General features: G+C 32.5%; 2 protein-coding genes across 3 annotated transcripts; both read right to left on the reverse strand.

The window, feature by feature from the left end:
• Nucleotides 1–290: 290 nt before the first annotated feature.
• On the reverse strand, nucleotides 291–3363 carry LOC118055597 (probable phytol kinase 3, chloroplastic). Its single transcript, XM_035067556.2, has 7 exons — nucleotides 3358–3363; nucleotides 2830–3204; nucleotides 2037–2104; nucleotides 1826–1957; nucleotides 1200–1315; nucleotides 934–1048; nucleotides 291–829 (listed from the first exon to the last, which is right to left on the reverse strand). Exons 1-7 carry the CDS (start codon nucleotides 3361–3363, stop codon nucleotides 652–654), a joined length of 990 nt encoding a protein of 329 aa, XP_034923447.1. The 3' UTR covers nucleotides 291–651.
• Nucleotides 3364–9533: 6170 nt separating this feature from the next.
• Nucleotides 9534–11515, reverse strand: LOC118055565 (uncharacterized). Of its 2 annotated transcripts, none has more exons than XM_035067527.2 (5): nucleotides 10997–11515; nucleotides 10802–10878; nucleotides 10613–10649; nucleotides 10380–10488; nucleotides 9534–10288 (listed from the first exon to the last, which is right to left on the reverse strand). In XM_035067527.2, exons 1-5 carry the CDS (start codon nucleotides 11250–11252, stop codon nucleotides 9700–9702), a joined length of 1068 nt encoding a protein of 355 aa, XP_034923418.1. In that variant the 5' UTR covers nucleotides 11253–11515; the 3' UTR covers nucleotides 9534–9699. The 2 variants fall into 2 exon arrangements, with proteins under 2 accessions (XP_034923418.1, XP_034923417.1); XM_035067526.2 differs by having other exon boundaries at nucleotides 9534–10294.
• Between the last annotated feature and the right edge of the window lie 12517 nt (nucleotides 11516–24032).

Below are 24032 nucleotides of genomic sequence, written 5' to 3' on the forward strand. Positions count from 1 at the left end.
TTTTCGGTAACGCTCCCTAATCTACTATTAGCCAAGGATGAAGGACTTGGACAACAATTTTGGATACATATTTTGCTCGACATCAGTTATCGACGTCCCTTTCCAGAATATCTCGACAAATAAGTTGCATTGGCGTCGGCCGCGTCGCAGCTTCAACGCTACAAGTTGGCAAAGAAACCGCACCAACTAGAGCCTGCTTGAATTGAAATGCGTTCTAAACCCTGTTAGATTTGATTTTGAAGCATTTACCAAGTTAAAAGTCAAAAAAAAAAAAAAAAAAACTCCGAAGAGAACCATATAAAGTGGCTTTTCACTTTATCAAAGGCTTGAAGGTTTCATATTCGACTTGTCCGAGAGTTCCATTTGAAAAATAAATACATAATTATACAGTGAAATTGGTTTTCTACGAGGAACCTCTAGCCGGTAGGGTAAGTGGACGAGACTGCTTACAAGCATTGAGTTCACTCGGTGAGGACTAAAACCCAGGAAGCAGCCATTTTTTCACCACGCTAGGCTGGGGGGGCTCGTAAGAATCAAGAAGCATTAGCAGATACGATTTTTGACCACTGACACTTCACACACATAACACACATAGCATGAATGTGCCAAAACTAAGACTGATATCTCACAAGCAAGCAACAATTCTTGACATCAGAAAAGAAGGTTCCCCAACAACAGAGAAGTTAGGGTAACTGTTAGGTTATCATCAAGCTCTGTACTTATGGGGAGTGATTCCACAAAACTCGAGGCAAGGGAGACAATCAAGAAACCTAATATCATTTCCCAGCTTTTCTGAACATACCCGAATGTGGAGAAATAAAACATAAACCTGTCACAATATTACATGATCACTAACCAACCTACAACATTATGCAGCAGTTCAAAAGGCATCATAAAAAGTTATGAGACGAGACAAGATTGAGTAAGACTTACCCAAGAGATGCCAAGAAACCAGCCAGGGCCATTGCAACACTACCAGCTATAGACTTGTTTCTGTTGTATGGGATTTTCTGACTTCCCAAACGCCTTCCCACAATATCTGCAATCCCTGAAAAAAAAAAAAAAATAGAGTAGTTTTTAGCCACAGTACAAAAATAAAGGCTCAAGAATTTTTATTCCTCCATGCACTAAAGCTTAAATCAGCAAGAAGTCAAGTTAAATGATAAAGCAAAGAAAGTAGATTACTCAGTTAAAAATACCATCTCCAGCACACAAGTTGCATATTGCTGCAATTGCAACCGGGGAAGTCCTCCAATAGAAAGCACAAGCCACGGTAATTGTCAGGGCATAGTACAATGGTCCCTTAAGAAGTTCCCTGATGAACAGAGGAAACTGAGGTGGTCAAATTGAGAAGTCTCATAAAGACACAACCAAAGAATACCATGCTGTATCAACCTCCAAAAAAGCAAAGGATCACTTAGAGAAAGAGAAGTGTTTGTTCAGAAACCTTTATCTAAGATAGAAAAATAAGCGCCCACTTAGAAGTGATCTTCATAACAAATAAGTCACTTTAAAATAACTATAAGAACATTCCAATCCATCAAATCAAATACAATCGTAAGACACAGGAACAAAGTAGGAGTAAATTGCGCACTTTGATCAGTTCAAAGCGAAAGGGATATCTCCGGGTGGAATAGTGTTCAATATGACAAGAAAAAACTCTTAACAGCACATGTGTATTCTTGGAGTTTTTTCTTGATGTTTTAACATTATTCCTCCAGGTGGGATCAATAATCAGAAGGGAGCCACTGCTATGCAAGAGGATGTAGACATTTTAACACAGGAAAACTCGACGAATTTTATATACAGAGTTGTAAGCTGTAACCTGCGGTCTCCAAATCTGCTCATTGATTTCACCGTGGCTTCATCTTTCCACATTCCAGATCCAATAAGAAGCATTCGTATTATATTAAGACCAGGAATACAAGCTGCCAGAAGTGCTCCCCGGTGTCCAGAACTGCAATAATTTGTAATAGCTGTTTCACGGGGCAGAATTACAGTAATATTATGCCAAGCTTCTCAAGTCATAAAATTACCTGAACATTGGCCAGCACAGCATGAAAACTAACCCGATGCTTATATGCATCAGCTTCCTATTCAGTTTCTAAACAAGAAAAGAAAAGGGACAATCAACCTCTAATTAGCTGGACAAGATGGGAGATTTCAAACGGAAAATTCAGAGAGGATTAAGATTCAATGCCGCATTTCAAGAAACAGGTTTGATTCATAGACACAATATCCTATGAAGCAAATAAATGAATATAACCCTTTAAGAATCCATCAAAAAGCAGAAGTTTTTAAAATATATATTAAGCTTTTTAATCAAAATTTGATGCAACGAGTCAGGTATTGTTTATCCTTACTTAGATCAAGCTAAGACTAAGGCATGAATAACCTGGTCAAGACCATGTTTTGCGGTTTCTTTCTATGGTTGAAGAAACGCGAAAATAACACCGGCTGACACAACGGCCGCGCAAAGATGAGAGCAACTGGGTTACTACCACTCCACATTGCAGCAGCCCGCAAGAGTTTTACTTGTTTTAGTCTACTCTTAAGGCCTAATTGACAACAAAAGTTTGGCTTTTGTTTTTGTCTCTTCTCCACCTTACAAACAGCTACATTTCTTTCTTTTTTTTAGGCACGATCGCATCACTTCCTCTTTAGGCACGATCGCATCTCTTCTCCACCTTACAAACAGCTACATTTCTTTCTTTTTTTAGGCACGATCGCATCACTTCCTCTTTATTTTTATTTAAAAAAAAAAAAGAGTTGCGCGAGCACTTTTAGGTCTTATAAAAATTACGCGAGAGAGAGGAGGTAAATTAAGACCTGGTCGAAGACATGTCGTTTAGCAGTTTCTTCAAATGAACGAAGCAAGGAGAGGGCGATGGTACCGGATAAACCGGTGGCTATTAAATCGGAGACAACGGGATTCTGATGAAGCATGGCTACTGCTGCCCTTGTTGTTGGATCTCCTCCGTGTTCTTTGCTGTCCCTGAAATCCGACCCTAAATCTTGTACAACCGTTGACGATAGTGTGACAAGAAGTGAAAACGAAAGCGGACTTGAAGGTAGAGACAGGTCTGTTATGAGGATAAAATCGATGAGAGGGAGAGTTGAAAGAGCAGGAAGTAGCTCACCACATTTTGCTTTGGTGGTTCGCGGAATTAATTTCGGGCATGTCTGCGAGTGCAGTCTAATCGCCTATTAAATTTTTTGATTTTTTTTTTAAATTAATTTTTAAATAAGATGATATAAAAATAAATTTTTAAACATAAAAAATATTTTAATATATTTTTAAATAAAAAATATTTTAAAAAATAAATTTTCCATTAACAAACAGTTGGTAAACATAACCATCATGTGAGAATTGACCCATCAATATTATTAACCATTTAATAGATGCTCTAATAATAAAAATTTAGAATCGAAGAATTTATCAAATTTTATACCATGTAGTTGCTAATATGAATAATAAAAATTTAGAATCAAAGAATTTCTCAAGTTTTATACCCTGTAGTTGCTAATATGATGATCACTGGAGATTTATATGACTGTTAATTTTAGAATTTATAAAATTAATCGAAGTGGGCGCAAACTAACCCGAATATTTAAGTTAATAATAATAATAATAATAAAATACATAATTTATTACATTATTATATATATACAGGATGGCACTTGAATTTTAAGTTTTATATATTAGTTTTGAAGACCAGCTCTCAGTATGATTGGACTGAAAACTCCGTCAGTCACCTGACAAGAGAGAAAAATAAAATCTATGTGTGTAGGAGAACGAGATTCTTAAGTTAGGGTTTTAAAAAAAAATATCAATTTTACAAAAAAACAATTATGAAGTTTTTTTTAATTATTATTGTCTTGTAAGTGTTTAATTTATTATACTTAATAATAAGTGGAATGTATTTGATGTTATGGTAAATAATATTTTAAAATGTTTTTATTTTAAAACACTTTTTTTTGGTAAAGATATTCTGCAAGATGGGCTTGGTTGGTGATGGCAAATGAGACGAGGCAGTCCATTAAAAGGACGGGCTGTTGGGCTGGTCTCACTTGAGTGACGTAAGAAAGATTGCGGAGAGCGTGTTTCTTTATTTTGGGCCTTTGAAAAAAACTTTAATAACTGGGCCCTTTTATGACAGTACAATTTTGGGTAAGCTTTTTCCTACGATACATTAATAATTCTTGAAAAAACTATCAATCACTTGGAAAATTAAGAAACAAATTGAACAGTTAAAACATATTCTCTTAATTTATTTCATTTTCTACATTTGTGTGTGTGTGTGTATCATTCAATGCATTGATATTTTTTTAAAATCATCAATTTTTTTAATGAAATTCTTAAAAATCTGATTCCTCTGGTCGACGATTTAAACATGTAATAAATTCATACTGCTAGTCGCTAACATGTTTTCTCTTGTTGTATATGCATATATCCAGGCGAAGGTGGCAACCACAGGTCCTAAAGTTATTCATGCAGGTCAATGTGAGGAACTGAATAAGGAAAGAGACCTCATAAAGCAATCCTTTATCCTGAATCAATGTCAATACCCAGATCTCTTAAAGACAATGTCATCCGGCCGCTAATTATCCATTTATTATGAATTTGAACTTGAACCAGCCTAGATATTATTTTTTTAAGAAAATTCTTTTTGCAGCTGAAATATATAGAGGAAAACAAAGCACAAGTGTGTATAGACTGAAGCAACTGATCCATTTCACACAACAGCAAGAAGTTATGTTGGCTGCTTGGGAAAATAGGATCGAGCGGCAGATGGTGATGATCCAAACATGTTTCAATTTTCCTTGGAACAGATGGCTTATATGACCTCAAAACAAGGTATAACTTTGATTAATTGATTGCTATCCAACATTTTTTGCGAGAAAAAAAAGGTTGGTGCCATTACTAATATTCAACAAGTTTTAAGAGTTTAATTTCCAAAAGGATCGAATGAACTCGGAAGTGATGGCAGAAAGATGGTCCTTGAGTTTAAATCTTCGAGAGCTGTAATTTAAAAAAATTTATAACGTCACAAAAGAAAAACAATTTATACTGATCAATACTGTTATGTAATGGGATTCTCATAAATAAGTATATATGGACCTCACATTTTCATAAAGCATATGTTCATGAACCTAGCCGTATTGTTGTTGCTATCCCCTCTTGTATTTGCTCGAGTGGCATTGAAGAATATTGATGAATAAGATTTTCTGAACTGAATATGTAGCAGAAATGGAGAAATTAAGTTTATGTACACAGACAATGCAATGAAGAACAACTTCAAAAGTCTTATTGGTATATAAATAATTTCACAGTTATTTGACAGCTTGTAAATTGAGTGGAATGCTACCTTATTGAAGTTCATAATAAAAATCTTTTTTACTAATTTGATTATAATGTATATCATAGGCACTGGAAGATTTTCATGATGACATACCTAATATACAGTTTAATCAAACCTAAACAATTTTTAAAATTAAATCGGGAGGTGTCCAACATTTTTTTTTAATTTCAATTTTACTCTTAATTAACATGCTATAGATTATCAATTGATTAATCATATACCTTTTTAATTTTATCAATCTTATCTCGGATACAATCTATATTAGACAAGCCATCTACTCATTGATGATATTAATCACAGTTAATTTTTTTTTAATCTTATTTATACATGATATTTAAGTGATTTCATCAAATGCGCAAAAATAAATCTCAATTTATCATAAATGGCACTTTTAACACGAAGTCATAGTAAATTTCCCCCACTTCTTATTTTATACAAGCAAGTGAAAGTGAAACGAGATTTATTATGATTTGAAGCTAAAATTACCATTTAGGACATTTTAGGACCTATTTTTGTTGTCTTGACTAAAAAGCTTAGTGTGCCTGTGCTTATTAAATGAGATTTCCTAATAAACAATAGAATGGATTGATGGAGGGATGATACACTCTAACACAGATTACATTTCGGATAAAATTGATAAAATAAAAAAGTTGGAAATTTAATTGATAATGAGGTAACTTTTAGGAGTTAAATTGAAGTTTTATCTTGTTATTTTTTTTTTGTCCATAAAGAGGATCAAAAGATCTTGAATTACAATGTAGGGTATGTATATAACCTTCCTTCACTTTATATATAACAACACATAAAATAATCATTGGGACTTCAACCTATTTCACTATAAGAAAACTATCAAAATACAAAACTCTAGACCAATCCTATTATATGTGTCCAATAATGTAATATCTTTGAAGGACATGTGTCGACATTTAGATGAACAACCAATTACCGAATATTTATGTACAAATTGTTTTGTTTCTATGTATCAACATATTTTTTAAAATTAATTTTCAGTCAAGTATTAAAATCTAAAGAAAAAGATAACTCAATTATAGATGGGTAGAGCTTGCATTCATATTCAATATCCATAAGCTTGGTGGAATATCAAGCTCAAATGATATAGATCTAGTTTGCTTCATTCTTTGATGTATTTATGAGCTAAACCTAATTGAGCATAGATTTTGTGAGTTGCCAAACACAATTTCTTGATGAGCTACTAGATCCAGCATTATTGGGTTTAGCTACGCATTAAGTCTAAGTGGACATGAGTTTGTTGAGCTGTCAAATTCAATATTCTTAGATTCATCTACGTGTTAAGTCTAGGTGGATATGAGTCTGACGATAAGGTTTAGTTACGTACTGAGCACAAGCGAATGTGGATTTGGTGAGCTGTCGAATTCAATGTTTTAGGGTTCAACTACATGTTGACCTAAGCTGACATAAGTTTGACAAGCTGTAAGACCTAACGCCCTTGAGCTTGGTTGCACTCAAAGCCTATTTAGGCATGTGTTTGATGACCCTCTTGACCCATCAATTGGGCTTGGCTGTGTGCCAAGCCCAATTGATCATGAGTTTGGCTCGCTATACCCATTAACCATGGGCTTAACAGTGTGCCAAACATAAAGGGTTAAAGGTCTGGAGATCATTATAAGTTTCATTTTGGGCCATAAGGCTCTATTTATTTATTTTAAGGACTTTTAACACAAAATATTAATGTCAGGAATATTTGTCTCTCTTCACTCATAAGTGTATAAAAAATCTCTTAATGACATAACATATTTTCATCTCCTATATATATATATATATATATATATATCCCTTATTAATATTGTATAAGAGATATTTATCTCTTATTAATGTTATTAGAAAAAAATGATTTTTCAGCCTCTCCACTCCAGCAAAAAAGATAAGGCTCGAAAGGCTATAAATATCCCATGAATCATTCAGGTGAAGGGTTCATAATTTTTATTTTCTAAACATTAATATTTTTAAATCTCATAGCATTTATCATACTAAAATAAAAAAAAAATATTTTTGTTCTTGGAATTTAAAGCTAATTCTCTTATTTATTGCAATCTTTTATTTAAAAGTTATCAATTTGATTATTTGAAAGTCTTTAAACTCCATTAAAATAAATTATTTTGCAGGTATTAGGTATTCCACTACCAACCACCAATTTCATGAATTTTTAAAAATAAAATATTAACATGAACATATATAGTTATCCATTATCAAAACACTACAAAAATCACTCATAAAGCTTATTGAATTTTAGAAAATCATCACTTTTTTTTTAATTAAATATGAACTTGAGTTTGTTTGGTTGATAATTAAAAAGCCCAAACCAGTAATTAGTACATTTAATATTCATTATTTTTTTTTTCTCAACGTTTACCCTGCTTCAAGAATTTAAAGCAAAGATTATCAGAGAGTTCATCCAAGTTTAAAAGTAAGCCTAACCCAAGACTAATAATCGGAAAAGTCAAAGAAGCTGGCAGCAAAGCCATGATTATTTCTCGAGAACAGGGCTAGCTTCATATTTTGTCCATCAATGAAAACTATTTAGACTTCTAAAAATAAAATTTCTGATTTCTTGCATGTTGATCAAACCCTTTTCGTTTCACTGCTGTTGCGTCAGAAGCTTATTGGATTTTGTGATTTTTTCCTTTATTCTATATATATTTTTGCTTATATATTGATGGTTCATGGTTTTTTTAAAATCTTTTTTATTTAAAAACTATCATATGAAATTCATAATTCAAAATATGATTATATATTTCTATGTGCTCAAATTTCAAGTTAGGTCATAATGTGTCTACAACCAGCTTCAAGTTAGGTTATAACATGTCCACGCCCAACTCCTTTTGAGTTCAGCCTACAGCTAAACCTAAATATACCCGGGTTTCAGCACCTGGGTTTCAACGTATAACTGAACCCAACTCTTCTTAGGTTCAGCCTATAGCTGAACTCAATAACACTTGGGTTCAGTGTGCAAGCTGAACCACATACACCTTGGTTCAATGTATAGCTAAAAAAATAACCATACTCTAAGTTTTTTATACTCTGGACTTGAGCTAGTGATTATAATACTCATCATATCTCATTAATTACAAACAAATAATTTATGTTTAGATTAATGAGATGTTATGTCATGAATAGTAGAATAATATTATTTTATTATTATGAGATTATATTTTTACCCCTCACATGTCGTATGAAGCAAGTTAAGACACGTAATATAAAAGGAAGCTTGAGTACATAGAAAAAAGGTTCGAAACATTATGCTCTCAAACATAAACACATTTCTTTTCTTCTTTCCTTACATCTACATCCTCTTCTATATATATATTTTTTTTCCATATCTTCATAAAAGTTCATTAATACTTTCATTAATGTCTTTTTATCACACAAAATCCCTCGTATTGACTTGATCTTCAGAGAGTCTTCCAACAATATCCTCTTAGAATCTTTAAGGGACTTTGTGCAAATATTTTTTCAGGAGAAGATTTACAACCCCTGAAAATATCCATTAAAGAGAAAACTGATACAATCTGAAAATGAATATCATAGAACATACTGGAATGATCTACAAGATCATTCCAAGGAACTTTAGGAATAATTCCTTCTAGAATATTTTTATTTGTAATTTTATAGCCTCCTCTCTCTCTCTCTCTCTCTCTCTCTCTCTCTCTCTCTCACACACACACACACACACACACACACACACACACATTGCAGCATGGGAAAAATGATTTAACAAAGGAAAAAAAAGAAAGAACTATCTGATTAATTAAAATTTCTGCGGGGAGTGGTAAGCAGAGAGGTTTTCCGAATTCTCTTCCTTGAATAATTCCTTCCGTATATGGCTGTATAAATATCTGTTATATATTGGAGAGAGATGCTACTGTCATACTTAGTATATACTACAATGATAATTCTGTCCCTGTTCCCATGCAAGAAGGAAAAAGATAAAAAATCCTACTTACCAATTTCTCATTTCAAAGCATATTGGTGTGGCCTATGGGAATGCCTAGATAAGCAAACAAAGCTACTGTATATCTTGAATTTGTCCGCTTCTATTTTTAAGAAAAAACCATGTCACTGTTTGCAGTTTCAATGCGAGCTAGCCACTAGCCTAGACTAAGGAACTATCTACAAGAAATTAAGAAGAGCTACCTAAAACTTATATGTAACTAATTGCATCAGTATTTTGGAAATGAATAGCATAAATGCATGGAAAGTTGACAATGCCTGATATCGCAGTACACAACATTAATCTATAATTTGCACCAGTCCTCTTGTACAAGTACCAACAAGATCTCACTTTGAATTCTGAAATTCACATGGTCAGATCCAGGGTACTTGCCAGTTCTGGATACTTTGATGGCATGCTTAGATATATAGAATTGCTTTCTTTTGTTGAAGTAGAAGATAAAGAAAGAGATAAATTGCTGCCCTCGTCTTCCTCATCCCACGATAAACTTCTCCTGACTTCCTTTTCTTTCGATCTTGTGGAAAGCGAGAGACTTAAATCAAGATCATCAGCCTTCCTTTTAGCCTTGTTTCTTTTTCCCGCATTAAAGCTCCACTTTGTCTCTAAGCTGATTGATTCATTAGTGTCTCCTCCTCTTTTAGAAAACTGGGTTGCAAAAGAGGGCTGTTTTGTGGTTGAACTTATTTGGCCTTGGATCGAATTGCCATTGTACGTCGGCTGATGAGATTCAGTATCCAGGAATTCTTGCTTTAGCTTTCTACTTTGGTCGGTGAAAGTCGAGTTGTTGCACGTTTGGAAAGGTCCAATTTCTCCATTGATCCTCTCAGAAATTGAATTATAAGATCCAGCTCCACTTCTAATATTCATGCTATCTGGTACCAGTACAGAAGGACTGGTGATCCAATTTCCATGTCCAGTACTTCTGGAAACGCTTCTGCTCCTAGTGTGAAAAAAGAATCAGAAATTCATAAATTTAATTTTGAAGGGTAAAAAATTATCTGTACGTATTCAAGTTTGATCAGTACCTGAAATCAGAACTACGATTGTGATCAATATTTGGAAGCAAAGAGTGTTGCCAAAAGTTGTGAGAGAAGTAGCCCGAACTACCAATAAGATCTCCCGTACTGTTTATAACTGTCATTTCATGAACGGCGATGGTTCTCTGAGAATTAGGAGCTCATATATACATATTGACATCTAAGAAACAAACCCTAATATCTTAATCCATTATAAGATATACAAAGGACAAAATCTGTACCTTGACCTTGATCATCGATCTTCTTGCTCCGGTACATCTGCTTCCGAAAACCAAAAAAATAGGAAAAATGAAATTAAGTTATGGAATCAATCATCTAATTAAAATTCTCAGAGTCCAATTATAAATTAATCATGTGATTAGTACTAGGACAGTGATTGTATATAAACTAGTTATCCTTATTACAATTACCTGCAGGTGACTCTTGACATGAGCAATACGTAGCCCCTTGGTGTTCATTAGTTGCAACACTAGTTTTGGGGTTGCCCCTGTATATACCAAACAGATAGATGACAAAGTTAATCAATAAAATTATTTTCTTGAAACAAGAACATAGAGGTTCACAGAAAAATCATGAACGAGAAGCTGAGAATTTGAAGATCTTACTCTCATAGCCACCAAGTCTCTCGACAGCTTGAACAAAGCAAAGATGAAGATCAGGAGTCCATCTTAGCCTAGGCACCTTAGATCTTACATACGGCCTTACCCCACTAGAGCTAGCTTTCTCGCTCTCATCCACAACGCTATTGCTCGAGCTTGCGCTATTTTTAGTCTTACTTTCATCATCTCCTTCCCCGTCCTTGCTCCTGCCTGAAGCATCCATCATCAAACCATCACCTTTCTGATCACTTCCCAGCTTCATAATTCAAATATCTTGGAGCTGTGAGGAAGACAACGAGAGAAGTTTCTATATATATTAGAGAAATTATGATTGACTCCAAAAATAATCACAAACAGTTAGCCATCATGAACTTCAGGGTTCCGATAATTCCTCTACTTGAACTTTTCTCTTCGATCATCTTTAATATTTCAAAGAGAGTTTACATATTCCAACAGAAAGGAGAATCCAAGCTGACATAGCTAAGATAAATCCATCTGAAATTAATGATGGTATATGCCAAACCCTAACTCTCAAAAGTCACAGCAGACATATACTTTTTCTACTCCACTACCCTCTATAATATTATATGCACGCACACACCATTAATGAGTAGTCATACATGTGATGCTATTTATGTATGGGATGGGCCATCATTCATGTAATGCTAACCATACGGGTTTGGTAAAAGTTAGAACTGAAACGTAAAAAAAAAATCTTTATGGAAGGGAAACAAAAAAAACAATTGCATGCTGTAAGCTTCGAAGGATTCTAATACAATGACTGGGCCAGCACTATCTTGGGCAAGCGCGTGGTAAGCACGTCTAACATTTTCTAATCCTTACAACATCGATCACATGCACGGTAAAAATTAATAAAATGTAGTTACCGAGGAAATGTTTGCCATTTGCTTGTAATGTTACTTAATTATAAGTCCTTTATGCAATTTTTTGTTTTGTTTTTGTTGCCTGCCCTTATGGTTGGACGAGAAAATAACACATAATAGGCTTATAGCTGTTCGGCAATATGATAAGAGTTTTTGTAAAAGTATTTTTAATTAAAAATATATTAAAATAATATTTTTTAAAAATTTGTTTTTAGCATATCAAAATTATCTAAACATAAAAAAAATTTAAAAACGCTTTGCCTCCACAAAAAGAAACAGGTTACCATGTGAGTAATTAAAATGCAAATGGAAAGAGTCAGGCATGCATGGGGAAGCTGGAAGACGAGCCCATGATTCCTGCTGTCGGTATTCACGGTTTTGTCTTTGCCTGTATTTATCATATGACCATCCCACATAACAACAAGACTTGTATTTTTGGCTTCTCCAAGGATTCCTCAACCTCTATGTGTCTGAAGTTTTTAATAGTCTGCCCCCGACAATTCATCAGATTCAATGCTGTTTTCTAATCCAACCAAGGTAAGGTTCGTGATCTCGATCTCTGGCACAAACATTCATAGAATTCTATAAAGTTCGGGGGTTTATCTAGTAGCATTGAGCAGAAAAAAAAATGGTAAACAAATGTTGAATTTATCGAAAGACATTAACACAATGAAAACAATAAATTTAATTTTTAAAATTTTTTAAGGATTTTGTTAGATGAAACTAGAGTAATTTAAGATTAATTTAAAGATTACTTGAAGAGCATCATAAATAATTGGTTTAAGGCTGAGTTATTATAAATTACAAGTTATCTAAATATCTAATTTCTAACGATAATCCACATGAATTACTAGTAAAAAATATCTTAATTCTTTTGGAAGAAAAAAATTATTATACATTTAAATGTTAGCTTTTTTTTTTTGTGTGTGTTTAGGTGTTTCTATATTATATTGTTGTGTTATCATGTGCAGAAAATAAAAGGCATGATATAAAACCTAAATACTTTATAAATAATAAAATATGAATTTGCCCCTTTAATAATATCACATATATTCTTCAGGATTAGTTTATAAAGTTATTCAATCAAGTCCCTACTTAATTTTTTCTAGTTCTAGAATTATAATCTCATGTATTAATTACATTCTAGTCCTTAATTTTTAAAATTTATTTACAATCAAGTTACATTTAATTAATCATTCCATTTTAATTTCTCACCAATACTTTTTATGCGTGTGATTCATCATTAAATTTTCTAATAAGTTGGTCCAAATATAAATCACAATTATAAATAAAATAGGATAAAATAGCTTAAACAATTTAATTTACTATCAATCCAACAATTGATTGATTTCTATTTAAAGATCAAGTAAAATATCTAATAATATGTTATGATCTTCTAAATAATAGGAAAGTCATAAATGATTTGACTTAACCTCTTAATGATCAGTTTCTCAGTGTAATTATTATCTTTTCATCAAGAATATTTTAATTTAGATATTATAGCATGAGATATATTTGCTTTATTAAATTATTTTTGTTATCAACATTATATAGTCATTAATTATTTGAATAAGATATTAAACTCTTTTAAAATTTCATTCCACCTTGACCAATGATTTTATAATCAATATTATTTGAGAGCATATAAAATATTTTTTCTAATTCATGTAGGGTGATGAATCTTCTCTTGATTACTCAAATATTTTTATATAGTTTATATTATACTTAATAGTTTTCTATTCGTGACCTTTGATTAGAACAACGTGTGGTCATAATCAAAGAATAACATTTTTTATAAAAAGATAACTTAGTAATCTCAAGTCTAAATATCACTTACATAACTATCACATGAGTATTTTTTAGACATAGGTGATCTCTTCATATAAAATTCTCTTATATACGTGCCAGTTCGATGTATATATCATCTAACAAATACCTGCATATTAGTTTTATGTATTTTTCAAACATTAATTTATAAAAGCAATTGTTTCTTTTCATAAAATAATGGCACCAGGTCTCAATTTAATATTCTTAATCATTGAATCAATTTATGCCTTATTAACCAATTCTTATTATCATCCATTCGGTTCTAAGAATTAAACGTCAATTAATTTTTTTTCCTCACATATTCCTTGGTCGATTTAGAAAACCTAATTAATTAACCAAACACATATAGATAGCAGAACTTGATTTATGCATACCAAGTCATCACAGAATCACAACCATGTCAAAAACACAAACATTGAGCTTTTACAAACATGCTTCAAAGGACTGGGCTTTTGTAGTGATCAAGAGGTCGTCCATAGGCTTCAGTCTTTCACGTGAAGAATATAAAAATTGTTTTGCTTGTTTTTTCTGTTCATTGAGACTTGAGAAGATTCGATCAGTGAAGTGCGAAGGTCAACTCCCAGCAATTTATCGCAATATTTTATCGTTGCAGGCCTCCAAAAACGTAAATATTTTATTGCATGAGAAGACGTAACCCTACTAATGCGGATCGAACCGTTATTCCAGAATGAGCATGTTTGTCTTCTTTCTAACATCACCAGACATTCACCTCTCCTTTTATTTTTATGTCCAAAATCTTCTTTGTTGCTATTTGTAATCATGCATGGCATTACGCTTTTCCACATCATGCCGTGCTCAGCTAGGGCTAATGAAGAGCTTTTGTCAAGCTCCAGCCCAAGACGATGGAGGGTTAAAAAATTTAGGGCATCTATCTTAACGGTACTTTTTTCTTGGATGTCAAGATGTTGTTTTGGGCCGAGCACTTGCCACTTAGGTTTCAGAGTACGGTGAAGCTCATAGTTCCATGCATCATCAACACAATCTGGCTTCCTTACATTCTGCCATGGGAGCTATAGGCACCCATCACATAATGAGATCGTTTTCCTCTCTATACATTCATGTAAAATCACATTTGTAAAAACTATAGACAACATGAATACGAAAAAAAATTGGTGAGTGCATGTTATGACCCACAACGTTCGATCCTTAGAGAGAAGTTGGGATTTGAGTTACAAACCTAGCTGGATCGAATAAGTTTGTCTAATTCCATAACATTTGATGCATTTAACCAAAAAACAAAAAGGAGTGATCACAACAAAAAAAAACATGTTAATTAAAAAAAAAACAAAAAAAGCACATTTCAATCTAACCAAGAGGAAATCAAAAATAAAAAGGGAAGAAATGACCCAAACAATTTCGAGTGTGTTTGTCAGCATGCAATCCATACACATGAAGCCATGATAATTTTTAAAGAAACTAGAAAAAAGGATAAACTACAAATTAAGCGTCAAATGATAAAAAAAGATCAATATCACCTAAGTCAACTTTTCAAACTTATCACTGTGATCATGAGCTCGATACAACCCTACTGACGATAACCACGATTCTCAAGTTGCAACAAACTCAATATTATAGGATAAAATTAAAAAAAGATATATAATTTGACAAAATTCACCCCAAAAAAATTAGTAATATAAAAGAATGAGAACCAAATAATAAACAAAAAAATCAAGGCGAAAAAAAAAACATTGATTCATTCAACGGTGAAATTAGAAAGAAAAAAGAAAAAGAAGAAGCAAACATTTCACAAAAGAAATGATCAAGTCAAAAATCTAAAATTGAAAGAAAGAGGATCAAATATGAAACCAAAATAAAATAAAAGGAAAAGTAACATTTCAATGTTAGAGGATGAAAATGAAAAACAAATACTCAATTTGATAAAAGCCACAAAAAAAAAAAGTAAAAGAATAAAGACTAAATGCTAAATAAAAAAACTAAGAAGATAAATAACATTCATTAATTCAGGGGTGAAATTAAAAAAAAATCAAACATTTCACAAAAAACTCAAACAAAAACCCAAAAATCAAAAGAAATATGATCAGATCTAAAATCAAAACAAATTAAGAGGAAAAATAATATTTCAATGCTAGAAGATGAAATTAATAAAAAAAAAAAAAACTAAATTTGATAAAACGCCTCATAACAAAAAAAAAAGTAATATAAAAGAATGAGGACACAATGCTAAATAAAAAAAAATAAGGGGTAAAATGATATTAATTGATTCAAGGGTAAAATTGAAAGATAAAAAATCAAAAACGAACACCCAAAATCAAAAGAAAAATTATCAAACATAAAACTAAGACAAATAAGAGGAAATTAAATAAAATTTCAATCAAGGATAAAGTCAAGGAAATTTAAAGTTAACAAAAGAAATTAAGACAAAAATCATAAAATCAAAACTGAAAGGATTGAAAATATAAAGATAAAATAAGAGGACAACATAGATTTTTTTATTGGGCAACATGTTTTCCAAGGTAGGCAGAGAGAGAGAGAGAGAGAGAGAGAGAGAGAGAGAGAGAGAGAGAGAGAGAGAGAGAGAGAGAGAGAGAGAGAGAGAGAGAGCGTCATCAGAGCCAAACCTCATATCGGATCACCACATACACCACTTCATTTGAAAGGGAACGTCGTGATCTTTCTAACATTGTCATGAATGGACAATTTCTACCACCTAAATCCTCTGCATGAGCCTCTTGAAATGTGTGAAGTGGTTTAACATAGTGGCGCATGAATAGAACACGATGATGAATTTTTTTTCTTTAAATGTGTTGTTTTTTTTAAATATTAAATTGTTCATATCTTAACCCTATAACTATAAAATAAAACGACGAATAAGCTTTTTTACCCTAATTTAAAATTCTTTAACTGAAGAGGTAACAAATAAAATTTATTATTCATTTTCAAAGTAAAGGACAAACCTGTCTCTATCTTAACCCGATAATCATAAAAAGACAAAAAAAATATGAATAAGCCCATAGACCCTAGTTAAAAACTTATTTGTTTTAAGGGGAAACGAAGTAAATTTAATATGTTTTTTAAATAAAAAGATGAAATCATTACACTACTATGCAATTAAAAAAAAAATCTTAAACCCTAATCAAAATAATAATAACCAATTAGTCATTATACAATTACAATTGTACCAGGAGGCTACACAAATGAGTGTTTTTAGAATGACATATTAAATAATAATTATACTAAGTCTATGTGTACAATGATTTCTCCACCTCATTCTGTTTTGTTTTTTTTAATGCTTGGACTTAAAATCCAGCAAACATTGAATGATTCTTGTGACCCAGCCCAAATAGCAAAACAAGCTTAGCAGTGCGCACTTTTCATCCCAGTTGTTTCAGAGTCTCTAAGCGCAAATAAAGAATTAAGCTCCTTAAACTGATGTGGATTTTGCCTCCATTGTCATGTTCTCAAGGTCTTTTAGCTGTTTGTTACATGTGGTGGATGCTGTAAACATAATAAAGAACTTTTAACACAATGTCACGAAGCTGTGTATGTATCTTTCTGGTATTTTCTTATATTAGGAATCTGCTCCTTCACACCTTTCAATATTTTGCTTACCAAGAGCCCAGGCGTAATGCAGACGTTTATTATGGCAAAGAAATAATAGGATCTCAGTAATTGGAATGAGTAAGTTCACATGAACGATGATTTATGATCATAAACACTAGCCTCTTCTTAATTCATAGCTTCATACCGAACTAAACAACTTATGTGATGATATATGATCTGCAATGTGTTAAATCTTTCACCTGGAGCCAATATCTTTACGGAACCTGTCATGCATTCGGGCCTGCCGAGCCATTGTTGAACATGGTGGACAGGGAACAGGAACTTCATTCTCCGTGTTTGCTGTCAGGTATTTTATAGGATCGGGGCTATATGCATTAACCCTAGATAGGCCATGATATCGTCAATGTTCATGCTTTTGGACTTTGAACTTTTAATTTGGCATGGAATTCTTTATTTTCCAAATCTTCAATGAGATAGCTAGTGCTGACTATTGAGAACCCTTTTGTGGGCCATTTGATTTGTGAAATGCATATGCCCCTATGTTTTGGTGGCCGCATCTTTTGTTGTGCCTTTTACATGTTTGAAGGTTGTCAATTCTAACACTTGGCAGAACCATGTAGTGGGCGAGTGGTGGAGTGGGGATTGATTTCTACGTGAGAGCGAAACAACATGGCTATATAAAACCCGCGAAAAGTCTAAAAACCTTCAATGAAAAAAAAAAAAGAATCATGGAAGCTCGAGTTACCATGATTGAGTCCAACTATTACTAAAATACATAATAGCCTTGAGCTTATACTAGAGGCACACCCATGCATGCTTATTTAGGGGTATGCTCACTGCTAGCTGCACACCATTGCTGAGCGTGCTATTTAACACATGTATGGGAACCTTTTGCAAGTACAACCACCAACCACCTAGGCTTTTCATATCAAGCCACAAGACATCTTGGCTAGGGATAATGAGTCTTATTATTTGAACTAAAAGTTTAATTGATTATCCAACACATTAAGATTATTCTTAAGCATCTTAGATTTTATAACCTTATTAATTGGCATCGTTTGTAGGAAATTAATAAAAAAATTCATCAATTTCTAAAACTTGTTTTTGATATTTCCAGGTCATTCTATACAACACAATCAAGACACACCTGAGTTAGGATGTAGGAAAAATATACTTGTTACCGCAGATATTTGTATCCAACTGAACCTTAAACAACTCACCATTCAAGTTAAACTCCTCACTCATGTCGTATTGGCAATCTAATGGCAAAATCAGATCTTGTCACCCTAACAAGTCTTGACACCCTCAACTACACACAACACCCAAGTGCCAAAGCCACCGACCGCACCAGATGCTTGTAGACAATTACATACTACCTAAAGGAGACTATATATAATGACATTCATGAGACTCTGATTAGTATTTAAAAGTGTATATTTATCAAGGTTTTATATTGTAATAGTCTCAATTTGTAAACTCAAAAATATATTATATATATTCGTAGTTACCAATTATATATATATATATATATATATATATATATATATATATATATATATATATTTTCTTGAAATTTCGGCAGAGTTTCCTTTGTATTCTTTAGATACCAAGTTATCGACTCAATCATTTCTCAACCTGTAACATCAATCACAATATTCGTCCCATCATTTGGACTTCAAAAAAACTCAAGCATATTTCAATATCTCGATTTTATTTTCTATAGAACACTACAATAAAACTAATAAATTCTTAACATGCATTGTCTTTTTTTTTTTAATATTTTTGTTCAATATATATATATATATATATATACAACCAACCATAATTCAACTTAATAATAATAACCTTATAAATTACATCATACACAAGATAATAAGTTAAACATTACAATTTTAGATATGGAAGCATATTACAACAAAATATTAGTTCTTCCAATTACATTAATCACATAACAAAATTATTTATCCGAGCATCTACTTTCCAGATCGAGGGTGCGATGTACCTAAAAACATAATTGCATTAAACATGATTAAAACAATTGCGCATTTCAATAAGTAACTGATTAAGGACTAATTATTTATATACATTAAGGTGATTTTCATATCATTGAATTAATTATCTTATTTTCTTTTTGAAATTTCTAATTTCATAAATTCTCTTCTAGACCTAGGGATAAATCTACTAAAATAAAAATATCAAGAGTGTTTCCCACAACCCAACATATTTAACTTCAAAGTTTTATGATTTATTTTACATCGAGTGATTATTCCATTAATTTAAAAAAATTAATTTTCTTAACATGGTCATTCTACCAGGCATAAATTTCAATAATCATGAAATGATCTTCAAGGCTCGCCCATTCACTAGGGCATTATTCCCAGTAACCAGGAAATAATTTTCAAGGCTTGCCCATTCACCAGGATATTATTTCTAGTAACTACCCATTCACCAGGGTATTATTTTCAGTAACCAGAAAATAATTTTTCAAGGCCTGCCCATTCACCAGGGCATTATTTCCAGTAACCAGCACTAATATTTATAATCTATAAAATTCTTTGTACAATAAAAAATATAAACTGATTAATTACTCAAATGTATTGAACACCTACCTGGTGTCTGTGCGCGTGAAGAGATCCCTTGTTGCTGATTAGGTCCTGCGGCCTCCTCTGCACCAACAAAAATTACTTTGTCATTGTTCATTCATTTGAACGGGTAAAATTCTAATACCCATGACATATTCTTTGATTAAATCCAATACCCTTAATTAAGTTTAATTGACTTTTAATTCAAGGGGGATAAACCCCCCCTTTTGAAACATTTTCTTATTATTCTTATTATTATTATTATTCCACAAAAGTCTCTATTCAATTTAACCTATCAGCATCAATTGTCTTAAATTTAGTAAGATTCCTCAATAATATTATTTAAACTCCATTCTCTAATTTTTTTTTCTCCATTTAGCCAAAAACTCCTCAATAATATCATTTAAACTCCATTCTCTAATTTTCTTCTCCATTTAGCCAAAAACTCAATAATATCATTTAAACTCCATTCTCTAATTTTCTTCTCCATTTAGCCAAAAACTCAATAATATCATTTAAACTCCATTCTCTAATTTTCTTCTCCATTTAGCCAAAAACAACCTAGGGAAAGAAGTGAATATTTTTTTCTTTTCTCCTTGAAAAATTCCTACAATTACAATAATATCTCACCATAACATCTTATATTTTATTCTATTGTATCCAATTACAATACTTAAAATCTTTTTATTTAATTTATTCAATACTTTATTTATTTTACTCATATTATAATTTAGCGGGTTTTCACATATATCATCATTTTGCACTTAAAGTATCAATAACTCCTTAACTAAAGCATGTTTTATAATAACAAGTCTAATACTATAAAATGCCTTAATATATGGTAAATGTACATCTTAAATGCAGGCCTATCACATAAATCAAATGATTGATTGATGAATTCAACTACTGAAATTTGTGAAGATAAAGAGAGGGTGAAACTTAGAAAAGAGATGTTGGTGCAGTCCAAACTAGAACATTGTTCGGTAATTGGGTCATATCTCGAGTTCTAGATGTCAAAATGATCTCAAATTTTTACAAAAATTCAGTAAGACATAGGCCTACAACTTTCATGTTTTCATCAAGATATAAGAAGGCCGTTTGCAAGTCCAAATTATAGCAACAACAGAGAAGTCCGAATTTGTCCTGTAGACCGAACACTGTTTAGTGTTTGGCCCATATCTGGAGTTCTAGAAGTCCAAATCACCTCCATTTTTTTTTTTATAAATCTGAGTCAATTTCCTACAAATTTCATGTTTTCTAGTGGACCCAGTTCTGATGCTAGCATTTTCATTTTATTCAGACAAGAAGATAAGGATTTTCACAAAGTCAAAAGTTGGCCACCCACTCAACAATTAGTCATCAAATCAATAATTCTGAATTATGGCCTATAAAAGGAGGCATTTGCCATGCATTTGGGGGCTTGGTTGTTCAAATCAAGTTCATGCTCTTTATTTCTCTCTTTATATTTTTTTTGTAATTCTTAAGTTTTGCTTTCATTAATATCTTGTTTATGCTTTTCCTTTCCTTTCCTTTCCTTAGTTAACTTATATCTTATTTATGTTCTTATTCTTGTTTATTTATGTTTCTCTTCTTCATTATGTTTAGGTAAGTTTATTATGTCAAGGTGAAAAGGTTACACTAATGGTGTAAGAATAAATATGGTGTAAACTCAACATGGACATTAATGTTTAATATTAATATGTCTTATCTTTTTATCTTACTAATTCTTAATACCTTGCTTGTTAAATGGTTAATCTAGATTTGTGTTGTATAACACTTGGTACAACAAATGCTTGGCACTCTCATAGCCCAACTGTATGGTATTACCTACACATGAGCTATGAAAGGAACTTGATTTGTTGTTAACATCATGAATTCCTGACAATATTTAAAAGTTTGGTGTTATGTAAATAAGATAATTAATATGATCATGTTAATAATTTATAATTAGCTATTAATGACAAATCATACAATTGGAACCTTCTCCGTGTGTGGTTTTCAAATTGAGTAATAAGAGTTTATACTATACTTATTTGAAATACCATTGGTGGATCCTCTAACCTTGACATTTGTTTTATCATTGTTTAATCCTTACATTAATCTTTCATTTCAAAGTTCTCATTAATTTCTTCCTCCTCTTCTTTTTATTATTATTATTATTATTATTATTATTATTATTATTATTTACATTATGTTTATATTATATAATATATCTCTTTAATCTTTTCATAAACTCAGTATATAGGTTGGAAACTTGTGACCCGATCTTTTAGATCATTCTCAGGTATAACAACGTCACGTACTAAGTATTATTATTATTACTATTACTATTACTATTACTATTACTAGGGGTGTTCACGGTCCGGTTCGGTTCGGTTTTAACATAAAAATTCAACCGAACCGGAAAATACCATTTCTTGTTAATATAACCCGAACCGAACCGAATACCGGTTCAAACCGAACCGGTTTTTTCGGTTCGGTTCGGTTTTTTAGCCTTAGAAACCAGAAAAACCGAAACTAATAAAATAAAAGAAAACTTTTGGGGAAAAGGGAAGGGGAAGGGTGAGTGGGCTGGAAAAGTTTTGGGGAAAAGGGAAGGGGGAGGGTGAGTGGGGTGCAAAGGTTTTGGGGAAAAGGGAAGGGGGAGGGTGAGTGGGGTGCAAAGGTTTTGGGGAAAAGGGAAGGGGGATGGTGATGGTGAGTGGGGTGCAAAGATTTTGGAGAAAAGGGAAGGGGGATGGTGAGTGGGGCCGGCGGGTATTGGAGTGGGGGCCGGGTGCAAAGGTTTTATATTTTGTTTTAGATTCAATTAAACCGGTTCGGTTTAGTCCGGTTCAATCGGTTTAAGCTTTTTAAAACCGGAACCGAACCGGACCGGGTGGTTTTTTTAAAATTTTTAATCGGTTTATTCGGTTTTTTTATCGGTTCGGTTTTTTCGGTTAATTTTTTCTCGGTTTTCTCGGTTTAATCGGTTGGTCGGTTTTTTTGAACACCCCTAACTATTACTATTATTATTGTTGTTATTGTTGTTGTTGTTGTTGTTGTCTTGTTATTTATAATTTATACAATTAACCTCTCTGTGGTTCGACCCCGGTCTTGCCGGGTTATTTATTACTTCGACACTCTTGCACTTGGGAGAAGACATCAATCTTTTGGTCATGTCAGACTTTCTCAAAGGTTCACTTGTATCATTGCGATACCTATGTACAAAGTTGTTACTTCCAACGTACTCCTCTTAACTACCATAAGATGGATACCAGTTACCATAATCGACATTCCATGCAAAACTCTTCAGGCTTCTAATATCCTAACAAATAAAGGACTAAAAGATGGTTTATACATAAGTATACCCATAAGAATAACTATATCCCTTATTGATGAATGATTTTTCTTTGTCCAAATCTTTGTCCAAACGAGTATTGAACACTTGACTCTTTAAGAATTACATTTCTATAAAAATAAATCCTGACAATTATAATGGCTTGGCTAATTCGAGGGAGCATATATAAAGTGTGCATGGTAGCTTAGAGTTGGTCATCTAGAAAAATGAATCAATGTGAAAAAATACTCGCCATAACCTTATAGGGGTCTACGTGTTCATGGTATAATAATTTAAAACTAAGCTCTATGGAAGGGTTTAGTGACCTTAATTTGTGCCAACCTAATGGCATGCTTCAACATCAGAATACTCACCAAGAAAAGCTCTATGAATTTATTTTGTGTTATCAAACAAGAGGGAGAGTCTACACAAGCATATTTGAAGATGTTCAATAAAGAATTGCTTAAACTAATAGCCTTAGAGGCCTTGATAAGAGGGGTAAGGAAACATGCCTATGGAGAAGATTTTATACCTTACCAGATATAAGCTTACTTAAGGTGAAACAATTCATAAAAAATTATATATGAGTGGAAAAGACCAATTGGTACGACATGAGCCCCTTTAGTTTTACAAGGACAACTAGCATAGAAGACCTTCCATGTGAAATTATTCTTCTAATAGAAATGAAAGATCGAGGAAGAACCATGAAGGATCAGCCCATATGTATTTAATGTGTTATAAGGATTTATAACTCCATTGAATAAAAATAGGATCACTTATTCAAAGTTATTCGGGTAGTCAAAGCAAACACATTTGCGCCACCTCCAAGGCATATTCCTCTTAAGAACATCTCTCATACCTATCACTCAAATCACCTTTGAATGCAT

The sequence above is a fragment of the Populus alba genome, chromosome 1 (genome assembly GCF_005239225.2).
Source record: "Populus alba chromosome 1, ASM523922v2, whole genome shotgun sequence".
In the NCBI taxonomy this organism is placed as follows: domain Eukaryota; kingdom Viridiplantae; phylum Streptophyta; class Magnoliopsida; order Malpighiales; family Salicaceae; genus Populus; species Populus alba.